The 15,184-nt window shown below is 43.0% G+C and overlaps 1 protein-coding gene across 2 annotated transcripts; it reads left to right on the top strand.

Annotated features, from left to right (window-relative positions):
• Positions 1-3,940: 3,940 nt before the first annotated feature.
• gla (galactosidase, alpha) lies at positions 3,941-12,259 on the top strand. Of its 2 annotated transcripts, none has more exons than XM_010896772.4 (7): positions 3,941-4,248; positions 4,881-5,055; positions 5,681-5,855; positions 5,984-6,075; positions 6,263-6,424; positions 6,609-6,806; positions 11,400-12,259. In XM_010896772.4, exons 1-7 carry the CDS (start codon positions 4,088-4,090, stop codon positions 11,733-11,735), a joined length of 1,299 nt encoding a protein of 432 aa, XP_010895074.2. In that variant the 5' UTR covers positions 3,941-4,087; the 3' UTR covers positions 11,736-12,259. The 2 variants fall into 2 exon arrangements, with proteins under 2 accessions (XP_010895074.2, XP_034147809.1); XM_034291918.1 differs by lacking the exon at positions 3,941-4,248 and adding an exon at positions 4,277-4,361.
• Positions 12,260-15,184: the final 2,925 nt, after the last annotated feature.

The raw sequence follows: 15,184 nt of genomic DNA, 5'->3' as shown, positions 1-15,184 counted from the left end.
GATGCCTCCGGAACGCCTTCCTGGGAAGGTGTTCCGGTCCCGTCCCACCGGGAGGAGACCCCGGGGAAGACCTAGGACTCGCTGGAGGGACTATGTCTCCCGGCTGGCCTGGGAACGCCTCGGTGTCCCCCCGGAAGAGCTAGAGGAAGTGTCTGGGGAGAGGGAAGTCTGGGCATCCCTGCTTAGACTGCTGCCCCCGCGACCCGGCCCCGGATAAGCGGAAGAAGATGACATGACATGACATAAGTATTTGACCTCTACATGCTTTGTAAGTAGGAAAACCTGCAAAATCGGTAGTGTATCAAATAGTTGTTCTCCCCACTGTATATGCTTTCTCAAGGATGTCATAAATTGACAAAATGTTTGTTTATAGATGACATCTGCATGTAGCTAATCGACAAACAATAATATTTTTGCTTTAATCTCTGCTTCAACAATACAATTTTCCCCTTACAAATAAATAAAAGTGCACTACCTGCAGTCAGCTGTGATATTTTGGACACAGTAATTGCATACATGATTTCAGTAGAGAAACAATGTCAGTAGAGAATACCAGGTCGAGATTTAACCTTGACCTGTAGCTATGCAATGTGATGAATGAAGGACAGTGTTGTGTAGCCCTTAACACAAATTCAGGAGGGGCCAGCTGAGTATATTAATGTATCATCTGCATGATGAAAGTGCTTCCTGTTGCCTGGCTATGTTAATTATGTATATAAAAAGTGTGTGGCCTAAAATCGAGTCATGTGGTACTCCCACATGAGCCTGCAGATAATCTCAATTTTGACAATGGACTCTTTTTAATAGAGAAATGTAAAACACCAGGCCAAGAACCGTTTAGAGACACCAATACTCTGTAGCAAACCCACTAGGATGTATTTCAAGGTCAAACTATTGTCAAAGGATGTCAAAGGATTTCAATAGATCAATAAAAATAGCAGCAGAACATTAGCACCTTTGAAATACAGGGCAAATACAGAAACTGGCCAAACAGGATCAACTTGATCGCCCTCTTTAAGCAAAGGACACACTTCCAGTCATTGGGAATTTCGGTGAGTGAAATGACAGGTTAATATGACTCTAGTATTAACATGCAGAAAACCCAGGCTTTTATAAATTTATAAATAAGTGGATAATAATCATAAAACACATGTATGTAATTGAGTAAACCAGGCCTGGTTTGTCGCTAGGCCTGGGGAATACTTATAGCAGTGTTTCTCACCCCTGCTCCTGGTCACCCCCCTGACCTGCATGTTTTAGATATCTCCTGCCCTAATATACCTGATGTAGCTCATGAAGGACCTGATCAGCTCATTATCAAGTCCTTCATGAGCTATTTCAGGTATGTAAGGGCAGGGGTGCGCACAGATTGAGAAACAATGACCTATAGGATTGTTGTTGCAATGAGGTGGGAAAACGTTTTTTCCAGTAATAGGTAAGTTTCCGGGACCTCCAAGGAGGCCAGACAACATTGGAGGTACGTGTGGCATTGCAAGACTAGGTTATGGGCTTATACAATCTGCACACAGAAGAAAAAATGTCATGCTGATCGAACTTAATGCCCAAACTATTATCTTGATGAGGTTACTGACGCATCGTGATTTTACTGGTCCATAGGGATGTCAGTCTTTCAGGAAGCCGTGTTCTCCTAACAACAAGATATAATGCTGGCAGCACTAACGCTGATATTTTTTCAGAATAAAAGCCATCAGTGAAATGTATTATCTGCTTAATGCAGATAAAGAAATTGTGAATTGTATTCAACAGCAAGTTATATGTTTTTCTTAAAGCAAAAACATAATGATTAGAAACAAATATATATGTATGTATTTTATATATATATATACATTCAAAGAATTAAGAAGAATATTGGAACAGACATTAAACAGACAGTGTACAGACCGGATTGTAACATACACAGAACAAAATTATAAACACAACACTTTTTTTGCCCCCATTTACCATGAGCTGAACTCAAAGATCGAAGACTTTCTCTATGTACACAAATGGCCTATTTCTCTCAAATAGTGGGCACTAATTTTCTATTTTATCTGCACATTTTAGAGTGGCCTTTTATTGTGGCCAGCCTAAGGCACACCTGTGCAATAATCATGCTGTCTAACCAGGATCTTGATATGCCACACCTGTGAGGTGGATGGATTATCTCGGCAAAGGAGAAATGCTCACTAACAAGGATTTAGACAGATTTGTGAACAATATTTAAGAGAAATCGGCGTTTTGTGTACAAAGAGAACGTCTTAGATGATAAATGGGGGGGGGGGGGGGGGGGGGGAGGGGGAACAAAAGTGTTGCATTTATAATTTTGTTCAGTGTATATTGCTTTACAAAAAAAACGACATGTTGTGCCATGGAAAATGGCATCTATATTGATTCTTTATAACCTAGTGCAGGGGTGTCAAACCGGTTCCACGGAGGGCCATGTGTCTGCAGGTCTTTGGGTTTTCCTTTAAATTGGTTCCCAGGTCAGACCTGAACAACCAGGTGGGGGTAGAAATTAACCAATTAGTGAACTAATTAATCAATCAGGTACAAGGTGAGAGCGAAAACCTGCAGACACTCGGCCCTCCGTGGAACCGGTTTGACACCTGTGACCTAGTGAGTAATTCTCGAATGCCATGTTCCACGGCACAATATCTAGTTTTTTTATAAGGCAATATCATAGGCCAAATTGGGTTATAGTGTATTGCAAATTTTATGCTTTAATTTTGTGGTCTATAATTCTTCTATTATTTGCTTTTTGCATGCATTAGTAAATGTTTGAATTGTTTTTATCTTTAAACTTTACCCTCTTTAGGAGGAATTATATACTATGCAAAATATTGATATTGGCGCTTTTATTCTGAAGGTTTCCTCACTACAGTACGATTATGACGTCATAGTTAGTGCTGCAGGCAGAATACTAGCGCAGACCAGGTTGTATGCTTTATATCTACGGTTGTATGAGGAAATAACAGTACCGTCATGCTGGCAACATTAGAGATTCCGTAGCAACATAAAGACTTCCGGTTTTCGGATTTTGCCTTCGAAATAAAAGTCTGTGGTAAAACGCGATATTACTAATATTAAATAAATTAATTTTGTCGCTTTAGTGAGTGTATATTGTAAAGATATAGATAATAAAAGTAATATTTACATATTAAAAAAATAAACTAAAGTAAAATCCTGTATTCATCACAAAGGATAAATATTATTCTAAGGTGGAGCACATTGAGAAATGAGAAATAGTAAACTATTGTGAAATAGTAAACTGTTCTTATAAACATTTCATATTTAAAAAATTAGTTTTTTTTCATTTGCTGGTGTTCATTAGTTATATATGGGCTCTTTGTGCTAAATCCAGCAACACTATACTTTCCACCTCCTCCCCCATTGAAACACATTATAATATACTGTACACGGGATACAAATTGCATCATAGAGCAAAACTATTCTATACGCCACAGTAAATGTATTTTACTTCACCCATACCATTGGCCACAATGTAACTCAATGGATATGAAATGCAATTGAATAGTCATATCCATTGAGTTACAGTGTGGCTAATGGTATGGGTCAAATAAAATGGCAGCAACAATTGCAAATACATAAAGCCCCTTGATTTTTTGTGTGCATATAATCACTCTATACAGTCTCCTGAACATTTCCTAGAATACATTCACTGCGGCGTATAGAATATTTTTTTCTGTATGGGGCAATATGTACATTTACAGTCTATTATAATGCTTTGCATTGGGGGTTAAGAGTGTATGGAAAATATTGTGTTGGTAGATGTAGCACACCATTCCCCATGATTAGACAGGTTTGACTTTAGCACTCTCCTGAACATTTCCTACATTGCTTTCTCTCTGGAACATTCAATATTTTTTGACCTATGAGGCAATATGTATTTGGCCTCCTTTATTTTCGTAACCCGGAAGTGTTTTTTTTAATGTGGCTAATCTGACACAGCAAATACTGATGGTGCTATGTACTTGTTGTGCGGTTCTGTTTATTTTTTGTGACAAAAAACTGTAAATTATTACATTGATTTTGTATCTACAAAATAAACTAACTAAAAGCAACGAAAATGGGAGCGGCTGTTTTGGTGCTATTTAGTTTCTGTGTTTTTATCAGTCCAGTTCGATCCCTGGACAATGGTCTCGCGCTCAAGCCCACTATGGGTTGGCTTCACTGGGAGAGATTCATGTGCAATATCGACTGTGACACGGACCCCAACAATTGTATCAGGTATGATATGTTTGCACACTCAAATGTAGTCAATTAATTGTGGCGAAGACAATCACCGTCGCGTGATCTCAACTTCCTCCATATCAAACTCTCGTACCGTCCTGGACAGTCATGTAAGTTACTTCGATCTTGCGGAACGCTAGTTAGACTGACAGAAAAGTTGATTAAATCGAAATTTGCGTCAACAAAGAGAGGTGTGTGATTTTTAACAACTTTATTTTTTAGTCAGGAACATTTCAAATCCCCTGATGGTCATTACAGTCCATAGTACAGTTCATAGAGTCACATGTTGACAGTAACTGTATTTTGCCAAGCTTTTATGTGTTTAGATATAATTAACTTTATTGTCAGTCTACCTAACTTTCTGCAACTAAAGTTTGAGATAATAGCTCTTTTAAATCTTAAGTTGCAATCGAATTGCTGTGTATCTCTATCAGTCTAGCAGAGCATTACGAGCACAGATGGATTGCATGCATGTCAATGATACATCAGCAAAATATTACATTTAACTGCGGACAGGCATAAATGGCCCGACACATTAACTATTACTTAATTGACACATTTGGGAAAAGTTTATGACTATGCACTGGCTATTATCTTCCACCATCTGTTCCCCTTCTGTATGCTGCTAGTGAGAACCTCTACATGCAGATGGCAAATATAATGGTGACAGAGGGCTGGAAAGAGGCTGGTTACGAGTATGTCTGCATAGATGACTGTTGGCCTAGTCACCAGCGTGATGCCCAAGGACGTCTGCAGGCAGACTCCAAGAGGTTTCCCAGCGGCATTAAGAAACTGGCCGACTACGTGAGTCTCCTACAGCAGTGCAGGTTTCATTGGAACTCGTAGTAGCGAAGTATTCGAAAGGAAAGCAATAACAAGCTATACTTTTTTTGGCCATTTTGTTATCCACACACACTTAGCAATTTACTTATTTTTACTTTCACACAAAAGCATTATATTATGTCCTTCCACAAGTGAAAGCCTACCCAATGAGGCAATTTGACTGTAAACATAAGTAGTTTATTCTTTAAAACACCTTTCAAAGAATGTGCCACATAACTAAGGGTAAAATAACAGGGCTGTTGTTGTTACCATGGTACCTAAAGCACCAGTGTTTTCAAACATTTCATTCAGGTTACATTTATATTCTTATTCAGTATACATAAATCTGCCTTTTGGAATGGTTTCATCATGTCATTTAAAATAGTTGTTTTTTTTCCCAAATAGTTAGACAGCATTTCTGACAAAATGTTTTAAGTTGTTTAATTTAGAACTGAGCTTTTATTAGATTGCAGATTGCCCACCCCTGATCAAATTCTTTGTCCCAGTGTAATTCAGTTTTCACCTTTCTTCAGTGATGTAGCCTATATGAGATACTTATTCCAAATCATAAATGTTGTAAGATTTATATTTGTGATTGTTTATTCAGGTTCATTCTAAAGGTCTAAAGTTAGGGATCTATGCTGACCTGGGAACAAAAACATGTGGAGGCTTCCCTGGAAGTCTAGGATACTACGATATTGATGCTCAGACCTTTGCTGATTGGGGTGTGGATCTGCTCAAATTTGATGGGTGCTACATGAAGTGGAATTTACTGGGAGAAGGTGCAGTAAGATCTTGATACACAAGCAAAAATAGTTGATTAATTAAATCCAATGAAATTAGGTTTCAAATTATGTGGTAACGGTGTGAACTATGTAACACTGCTGTCTATGCTGTTTGTTTTGTCCAGGTTACACAAACATGTCGATCGCGCTGAATAAAACTGGTAGGAGTATTGTGTACTCCTGTGAGTGGCCACTGTATGAGTGGCCGTACCATCAGGTAACAAAGAACATTCCTTTTTATCTTTAGCTAATGAAATGGCTAAATACACCAGACACTGAATTGATTTACTGTTATGACACATTCATGATTCATTTAATAGGTTACGTAATGTAAAAGAAAAGTTTGGATTAGTTATGTCCCAATAGGACAATGTCAATTGTAAATTCCAATAATGTGCTTACAGCCAGACTACTCTGCCATACGAAAGGCCTGTAACCACTGGCGCAACTCTATGGATGTGGAAGACTCCTGGGCCAGTGTCAAGACCATCCTGGAATGGACAGCCGACCATCAAAATGTCATCGTCCCTGTGGCTGGGCCTGGGGGCTGGAATGACCCTGACATGGTACTGTGGCTGTTCCACTCCTAACCAGGGCCACGGAACAGGGCTTGGGGTTAATTAGTTCAGTTTTCAATTAATATCAAAGGCCATTTTGTATGGAGAATTTTTAAGGGAACCTTCTAAACAGGTGGCCGAATGTTCTAATCAGTGTCTGAAAACATCTGACATTGGTTCCTTTTTCATTCAGCTGGTAATTGGGAACTTTGGCCTGAGCCACGCCCAACAAGAGTCCCAAATGGCCTTGTGGGCCATTATGGCCTCCCCTCTACTGATGTCCAATGACCTGAGGGATATTTGTCCCCGGTCCAAGGAGCTGCTGCAGAATAGACACATCATCGCCATCAGTCAGGACCCGCTGGGCAAACAGGGCTATCGCACTGCCAAGGTAGTATATCTTTGAGGTCACTCGTGATTTTTCATATCTATGCTTAACATAGAATAGAAAAAGGTTGCTGGTTCTAATGGGACTATTCAGTTTTGTCCCTGAGCGAGACTGTTAAGCCTAATTGTTCCCAGGTTGTTGCAGTGAATGTGTTGAAATGTACCTGTTCAGGTTACAAGTAAAAAAAAATATGTAGCCCGACTATAAAATACCCATCCAAAATCCATATTTGTAATAGCATGCATTCAACATGCTAAAATAACCAGTTGACCTAATTATTTCTTTTTCTTGTGCTCTTTGAGGATATTATATTGGTATTAACTTACATCAACTGGACATATGCAAAACTATTTAGCAGGGTGCTCCATAAATTTAACAAATGTTATATTGGGAGGCTTGGGAGAGTCATAACCAGACCTTTTGATACCAGAGATAAGAATCCAGGAGGGAAATTATTGGAGAATCTCATAATGCTTCGCCATGGCTGTGCCCAGCTTTGGCTACGCCCAGCTCACAATTCTTTTATTTGCTCATCATTCTTTTGTTCACGCTTTTGCAATGTAAAAGTTGTCTGCATTTCAACCACTTTACAGTTAAATTTCTTCTATGATTGTGTGGAAAAGTCCCTGTTACCAGGAAAAACAACAAGGAAAAATAAAGTCTGAATAAAATCAAGATAACCGAAATTACATGTAATACAATACATTTTAGAAAAATCTGTCTGATACAGTTTCAAATGTGGGAAAAAAACATCAACAAAGGTTTAAAGCATAACACAAAATGTACATATTGTAAGTAACTTGCTAATTAAAATAATAATAATTTTAAGTAGAAATATACCATCCTGCAAGATTCTCCTCGGAAAGTGCATGCCTCTTCAATCTGAATAGATGCCCTGGGGTGTTGCTGTAGATGTGCCATACATTTTCAGAGAAAGATAGGGTGTGTACTTAGAAAATGAATTTTCTGCTCTGAAAATAGTTTTTCATGATGTCAAAGCTATATAATATTGCAGATATGTTTTTTTATCTAAACTCTTTATATTTATGTAATTCATGTGTGTTTTTAGTTTTTTTGCCTAGTGCTTCATTTACTCCCCTTCACTCCCTGAAAGAGTGCTCTTGTGGAATTTTACACAGAATACATCACGCAACACATCCTCTCCTTGAACTGCCACCTTAACGTGGTGGAGGGGTTTGAGTACCCGAGTGACCCTAGGAGCTATGTTGTCTGGGGCTATATGCCCCTGGTAGGGTCTCCCAAGGCAAACAGGTCCTAGGCGACGGGTCAGACTAAGAGCGGTTCAAAAACCCCTTAATGAAGAAAGAAATCGTGTGTTCTGTGACGTCGCCCGGCATGGCGCAGCGGGGGCCCCACCCTGGAGCCAGGCCCGGGGTTGGGGCTCGTTCGCGAGCGCCTGGTGGCCGGGCCTTTCCCCATGGGGCCCGGCCGGGCCCAGCCCGAACGAGCGACATGGGGCCGCCCTCCCGTGGGCTCACCACCCACAGGAGGGACCATAAGGGGCCGGTGCAGAGAGGATCGGGCGGCAGTCGAAGGCGGGGGCCTAGACAACCCGATCCCCGGACACGGAAACTAGCTCTAGGGACGTGGAATGTCACCTCGCTGGCGGGGAAGGAGCCTGAGATGGTGCGTGAGGTTGAGAGGTTCCGACTAGAGGTAGTCGGGATCACCTCTACGCACGGCTTGGGCTCTGGAACCACACTCCTTGAGAGAGGATGGACTCTTCACCACTCTGGAGTTGCCCATGGTGAGAGGCGGCGGGCTGGTGTGGGTTTGCTTATAGCTCCCCAGCTCTGCCGCCATGTGTTGGAGTTTACCCCGGTGAACGAGAGGGTCGTTTCCCTGCGCCTACGGGTCGGGGATAGGTCTCTCACTGTTGTTTGTGCCTACGGGCCGAACGGCAGTGCAGAGTACCCGACCTTCTTGGAGTCTCTGGGAGGGGTGCTGGAAAGTGCTCCGACTGGGGACTCTATCGTTCTTCTGGGGGACTTCAACGCCCAAGTGGGCAACGACAGTGACACCTGGAGGGGCGTGATTGGGAGGAACGGCCCCCCTGATCTGAACCTGAGCGGTGTTCAGTTATTGGACTTCTGTGCTAGTCACAGTTTGTCCATAACGAACACCATGTTCAAGCATAAGGGTGTCCATCAGTGCACGTGGCACCAGGACACCCTAGGCCGCAGGTCGATGATCGACTTTGTTGTCGTTTCATCTGACCTGCGGCCACATGTCTTGGACACTCCGGTGAAAAGAGGGGCGGAGCTGTCAACTGATCACCACCTGGTTGTGAGTTGGATCCGATGGCGGGGGAGGAAGCTGGACAGACTCGGCAGGCCCAAGCGTACTGTAAGGGTCTGCTGGGAACGTCTGGCCGAGTCTCCTGTCAGAGAGATCTTTAACTCCCACCTCCGGCAGAGCTTTGACTGGATCCCGAGGGAGGCTGGAGATATTGAGTCCGAGTGGACCATGTTCTCCACCGCCATTGTCGAAGCGGCCGCTCGGAGCTGTGGCCGTAAGGTCTCCGGTGCCTGTCGAGGCAGCAATCCCCGAACCCGGTGGTGGACACCGGAAGTAAGGGATGCTGTCAAGCTGAAGAAGGAGTCCTATCAGGCCTGGTTGGCTTGTGGGACTCCAGAGGCAGCTGATGGGTACCGACAGGCCAAGCGGACTGCAGCCCGGGTGGTTGTGGAGGCAAAAACTCGGGCCTGGGACGAGTTCGGTGAGGCCATGGAGAAGGACTATCGGCTGGCCTCGAAGAGATTCTGGCAAACCATCCGGCGCCTCAGGAGAGGGAAACAGTGCCCTACCAACGCTGTTTACAGTAGAGGTGGGCAGCTGTTGACCTCAACTGGGGATGTCGTCGGGCGGTGGAAGGAGTACTTCGAGGATCTCCTCAATCCCGCCGTCACGTCTTCCATTGAGGAAGCAGAGGATGAGGGCTCAGAGGTGGACTCGTCCATCACCCGGGCTGAAGTCACCGAGGTGGTTAAGAAACTCCTCGGTGGCAAGGCACCGGGGGTGGATGAGATCCGCCCTGAGTACCTCAAGTCTCTGGATGTTGTGGGGCTGTCTTGGCTGACACGCCTGTGCAACATCGCGTGGCAGTCGGGGACAGTGCCTCTGGGATGGCAGACCGGGGTGGTGGTCCCTCTTTTTAAGAAGGGGGACCGGAGGGTGTGTTCCAACTATAAGGGGATCACACTTCTCAGCCTCCCCGGGAAAGTCTATGCCAGGGTTCTGGAGAGGAGAATATGGCCAATAGTAGAACCTCGGATTCAGGAGGAACAGTGTGGTTTTCGTCCAGGCCGTGGAACACTGGACCAGCTCTATACCCTCTACAGGGTGATGGAGGGTTCATGGGAGTTTGCCCAACCAGTCCACATATGTTTTGTGGATTTGGAGAAGGCATTCGACTGTGTCCCTCGCGGCATCCTGTGGAGAGTGCTTCGGGAATATGGGGTCCTGGGTCCTTTGCTAAGGGCTGTCAGGTCCCTGTACGACCGAAGCAGGAGCTTGGTCCGCATTGCCGGCAGTAAGTCAGACTTGTTCCCAGTGCATGTTGGACTCCGGCAGGGCTGCCCTTTGTCACCGGTTCTGTTCGTAATTTTTATGGACCGGAGGGTGTCAGGTTTGGGGACCACACGATTTCGTCTCTGCTCTTTGCGGATGATGTTGTCGTGTTGGCCCCTTCAAGCCAGGACCTTCAGCATGCACTTGGACGGTTTGCAGCCGAGTGTGAAGCGGTGGGGATGAAAATCAGTACCTCCAAATCTGAGGCCATGGTCCTCAGTCGGAAAAGGGTGGCTTTCCCACTTCAGGTTGGTGGAGAGTGCCTGCCTCAAGTGGAGGAGTTTAAGTATCTAGGGGTCCTGTTCACGAGTGAGGGAAGGATGGAACGGGAGATTGACAGACGGATCGGTGCAGCTTCTGCAGTAATGCGGTCGATGTATCGGTCTGTCGTGGTGAAGAAAGAGCTGAGCCGCAAGGCGAAGCTCTCGATTTACCGGTCAATCTACGTTCCTACTCTCACCTATGGTCATGAGCTTTGGGTCATGACCGAAAGGACAAGATCCCGGATACAGGCGGCCGAAATGAGCTTTCTCCGCAGGGTGGCTGGGCGATCCCTTAGAGATAGGGTGAGAAGCTCGGTCACCCGGGAGGAGCTCAGAGTAGAGCCGCTGCTCCTCCACATCGAGAGGGGTCAGCTGAGGTGGCTTGGGCATCTGTTTCGGATGCCTCCGGAACGCCTTCCTGGGAAGGGGTTCCGGTCCCGTCCCACCGGGAGGAGACCCCGGGGAAGACCTAGGACACGCTGGAGGGACTATGTCTCCCGGCTGGCCTGGGAACGCCTCGGTGTCCACCCGGAAGAGCTGGAGGAAGTGTCTGGGGAGAGGGAAGTCTGGGCATCCCTGCTTAGACTGCTGCCCCCGCGACCCGGCCCCGGATAAGCGGAAGATGATGCTATGCTATGCTACATCACGCAACACAATTACAATGTTACTGTCTGATGCACAATGGGCAACAGGATTTGAGTGCAGTTTCAAATCTCCCCTAACCATCTCTGTTGATACCCAGGTGAACAACTTTGAGGTGTGGGAGAGACCCCTATCTGGTGGCCGGTTGGCGCTTGCAGTGATGAACAAGTATGAAACTGGTGGTCCTAGAGGCTTCCCTCTTACATTGGCCACACTGCCAAGCTGGAAGATTTGCACACCCCAGTGTAATGTCACTCAGGTCCTGCCCAGCTACAAGGAACTGGGGATCCAGACTCTCCTCAGCAAACTGGTAGTGGCCATCAACCCTTCTGGCACAGCACTGTTGTCCATCGCTCCACTAAAGGGTGACTTGAAAAACCAATGGCTGTTATGGAAGGACGTGTCCAGCAGGAACACACACAACTCAGTTCTTTAGTATGGGCTAACAATCATGGACTGATTGAAATGCACCGGACAACTACAATTTTAATTCGTAGGCATACAAAGTTGCTTAGCTTTTAAATCATAATCCTCACCTTAATAGTGACTGATTCAGACCCCAGGGACACCAGATAAGTGCAGTAAACTACCAGGTAGAAACAAAACATTGTTCAAGCCCTTCAGAACCTAGATAGTTTGCTTTTTAGCCCATTTTGGTTTGGTGACACAAATAAAGCCTAGTCCTGGACACATTTTGTTTTACCTACATTAAGATGAATCTGTCTGCAAAGCCATCCTAGGTACATAGGTTTAATTAGTGCCCTGCTGTTGAAGGATTAAACCCTGGTCATGAGGTTTTTAATTATTTTTATTTTAAAGTATTTAATATATTGGTACATTGTTTTAACCTAATTGTTCTTTTTACAAAAGGGAGATTTGCTGGATGGCTGAACTGAATTTTCAGCTATCAAATCAAATGTGATATTTTGATTGAAATAAATATTTCTTTGTGAAGTGTCATTCACTGGCCAATTTTGAATAAAAGCAAATATGTTCACCCTGACACATCTAGTTGGGGGGGCTGTAGAAAATGAAGCTATATAGCTTTTTTACAACCTTATTTGACGTTCTGATGAAAGACCTGTACTAAGCTTATGATGGTTCTCAGTAGCCAAAACTGGCCACCCATTAGCCCCCATTTAACGGTCTTCATTTAATTAACACTTTGGGTTCTTACACTTTCCACGTCACAGTTTTAGCCTAGTCCCGGACTAAGACGAATGCAAAATCTCCATGGAACTTTTTGTCTTGGTTTATGCTTGACATGTATAGGAAACCGCCCATGAAAGGGTTAGGGGATATCCTGAATGTGCTCCCCCAATGTGGACGTTTGCTGAATTATAGCAACAATGCATTCACACCAACACTCCCCTCCAGCGAGATGTAATTTTTAACATTTTGCTAGGTACTTAGTGTATCAGTCTGGGTTCGGACCTGGCCACGGTACTATTACAGCCACTACGTTGATTGTTAATGATATTGTCATAGCACTTGATGAAAATGACTTGTCAAAAGCTTTAGATACAGTTGATCATTCAAATTTACTGAGAAAATAGTCTGTCGCGTGACACATGCCTGTGGTTTGGTTTGAAAATGATCTGAGTGATAAGAACCCAGGGCATTGTAATGGATGGTATGAAGTCAAATGTCCTCGTTGTTCAAAAGGGAGTTCCTCAATGTCCTATTTAGGATCCCTGTGTGTTCACTAAATATAAATAATATTTGTAATAGTGTGAGGAACTGTAAAAATAATTTTTATGCAGATGAAAATGTTTTATGCTATTGCCCATCCCATGCTCAAGCACAGATTTTTTATTCCTACAAAAATCCCTTGTTGATTTTAAGTTGGAACTGAATTCAAGTTAAACTAAATATACAGTATACTTTTCTAAGTCAAGAAATCAACATTTGGATGATCTAAAAATTAGTACCCTGGATGGTTCTGTTAGAGAACGTGTTCCCTCTTACAAATACCTTGGGATTTGGTTTTATGAACACCTTTTTTCAAAACTCATATTACTGACTTAGTGAAGAAGCTAAGATTTAAAATTGGTTTATTTTATATAAACAAATCATGCCTGTCTTACCAGCATAGAGTTGACATTGTAGAACCTACTTTTATGTCAGTACTTGACTATGGTGATATACTGTAATATGTATGCTTCAGTCTCTGTTGAAGTCTCTTGATGCAGTCTATCATGCTGCTGTGTGATTTATTACTGGTGCCAATTTTAACACGCACTATTGTCTTTTGAACCTTTTAGTGGGCTAGGTCTCTTTGGTTTCCAGTAGAACCTGACATTGGTTAATGTTTGTCTATAAGGCTATAATGCATAAATGTCCCAGATATTTAACCTCTAAAATAAATTGGAAAGTTGGCAGCTATCAGACACACTCCAAAGACTGGTTAGTCCTAGAGATTCCTCAGGCTCAGTCAAAGCTAGGGGAAACTGCCTTTCAATACAATGCTGCTCATTCTTGGAATTATTTTCAGGAAAATGCTAAGCTAGATGTCTTGGTTTTCTGCAAGACAATTTAAAGCAGTACTAAAGGAAAATATTGCTGTTGGATATAATTGTTATTTGTAAATTGTAGGTTTCAAAAACATATTTCTTTCTGTATTCTCTGTGCTGTACACAGGGCTCAGCTGTAAAACAGACCATGGTCTCAGTCTGGTTCTCTATATAAATAAAGCTGCGTTTTGAAGTATTTGTACCTCAGTTCCACGCACGTAACAAATTGCAAGTACCACAAAAACATTGACAGTCTAGACACAGGATGTTTGAGATAGTGGGAACTCCATGCGTTTCCCAATAGTTTTGTAAGCTCTACATGACTGGGTTGTGAGACCGCGGTGAAGATTTCATATTCACACATTTGACTACTACCAAGTTGGGATAAAACTGTCCTTGGTCTGCCGACCGCGGAGTGACGGGCAAGGTTACATCAATGTGCCGGAGAAAGGGGTAGTTAGGAACCGGGTTAAATGTGCAGTCCTCAGAAAATGTTTTTTATGATGCGGTGGGTATCTTACTTGAAATATATATATTTCAAAATGTCATCAGTATTGCATCAGTATAGTCTACATGACATTGTCTAAGAGCCTCAACTTGGATTTTTCACAGATTATCAAGCATAGATTTTTTTGAAATATTTTGAAGATCCCGTTTGAAATAGCTTTTTCAGGTTTTCTGATATTCATCCCAAACTATCAAGTGTAAATATTTAGCTAATATTTTAAAGTTTCCCTTGCCTGGTTTCTTGATTAGTAAACAAGAAACTAGGCATGCCTAGTTCAGCCGGCCCACGATAGAATGTGTGGCCCTCTCCAGATTCGATTTGAAGGCTGTGTGATTAAACACTACACCAAGGATCTGTACATTTGCCTGGTGTCAGTATAGCCTCATGTCTATTCTCAACAAATCCTCTTATGCCATTGGCCGTTTTAACAGTTAATTGGCCATTCGCAAATTACGTTGGTACAGTTCAACTGACTTAACGTTTCATACTAAGTTTACCTCCACCACAAATAGCGGCTATGTATTGCGTTTGCCACTGGGCGTTTTAACAGCGTATTAGCCAATAATAAGCTTTACCGGTATCTACTAACTTACTGGAATAGTCATAAGAATTGAGCAATTGCTAGCGAGTCTGCCAAAGCTATTTCATTTCATGGCTTAAGAACATTTTTTTCTTTCATGGCAAAACAAAGCACCTTTTTCTTTCATTCGTGAATTACATTTATACAATAACTATCAATAACTAACTTTTTCATCAAGTGAAAAGACGAGAGAATCGTGGAATCTACCAGAAATAATTAATATATGTCGTTGCTCTCAGTAGATTTTAAATTGAGAGGCACGGTCTTTAACCACTACACCATGC

The sequence above is a fragment of the Esox lucius genome, chromosome 4 (genome assembly GCF_011004845.1).
Source record: "Esox lucius isolate fEsoLuc1 chromosome 4, fEsoLuc1.pri, whole genome shotgun sequence".
NCBI classification, from domain to species: domain Eukaryota; kingdom Metazoa; phylum Chordata; class Actinopteri; order Esociformes; family Esocidae; genus Esox; species Esox lucius.
The sequence above is the reverse complement of the archived record's forward strand: the minus strand, read 5'-3'. Positions and strand labels throughout refer to the sequence as shown.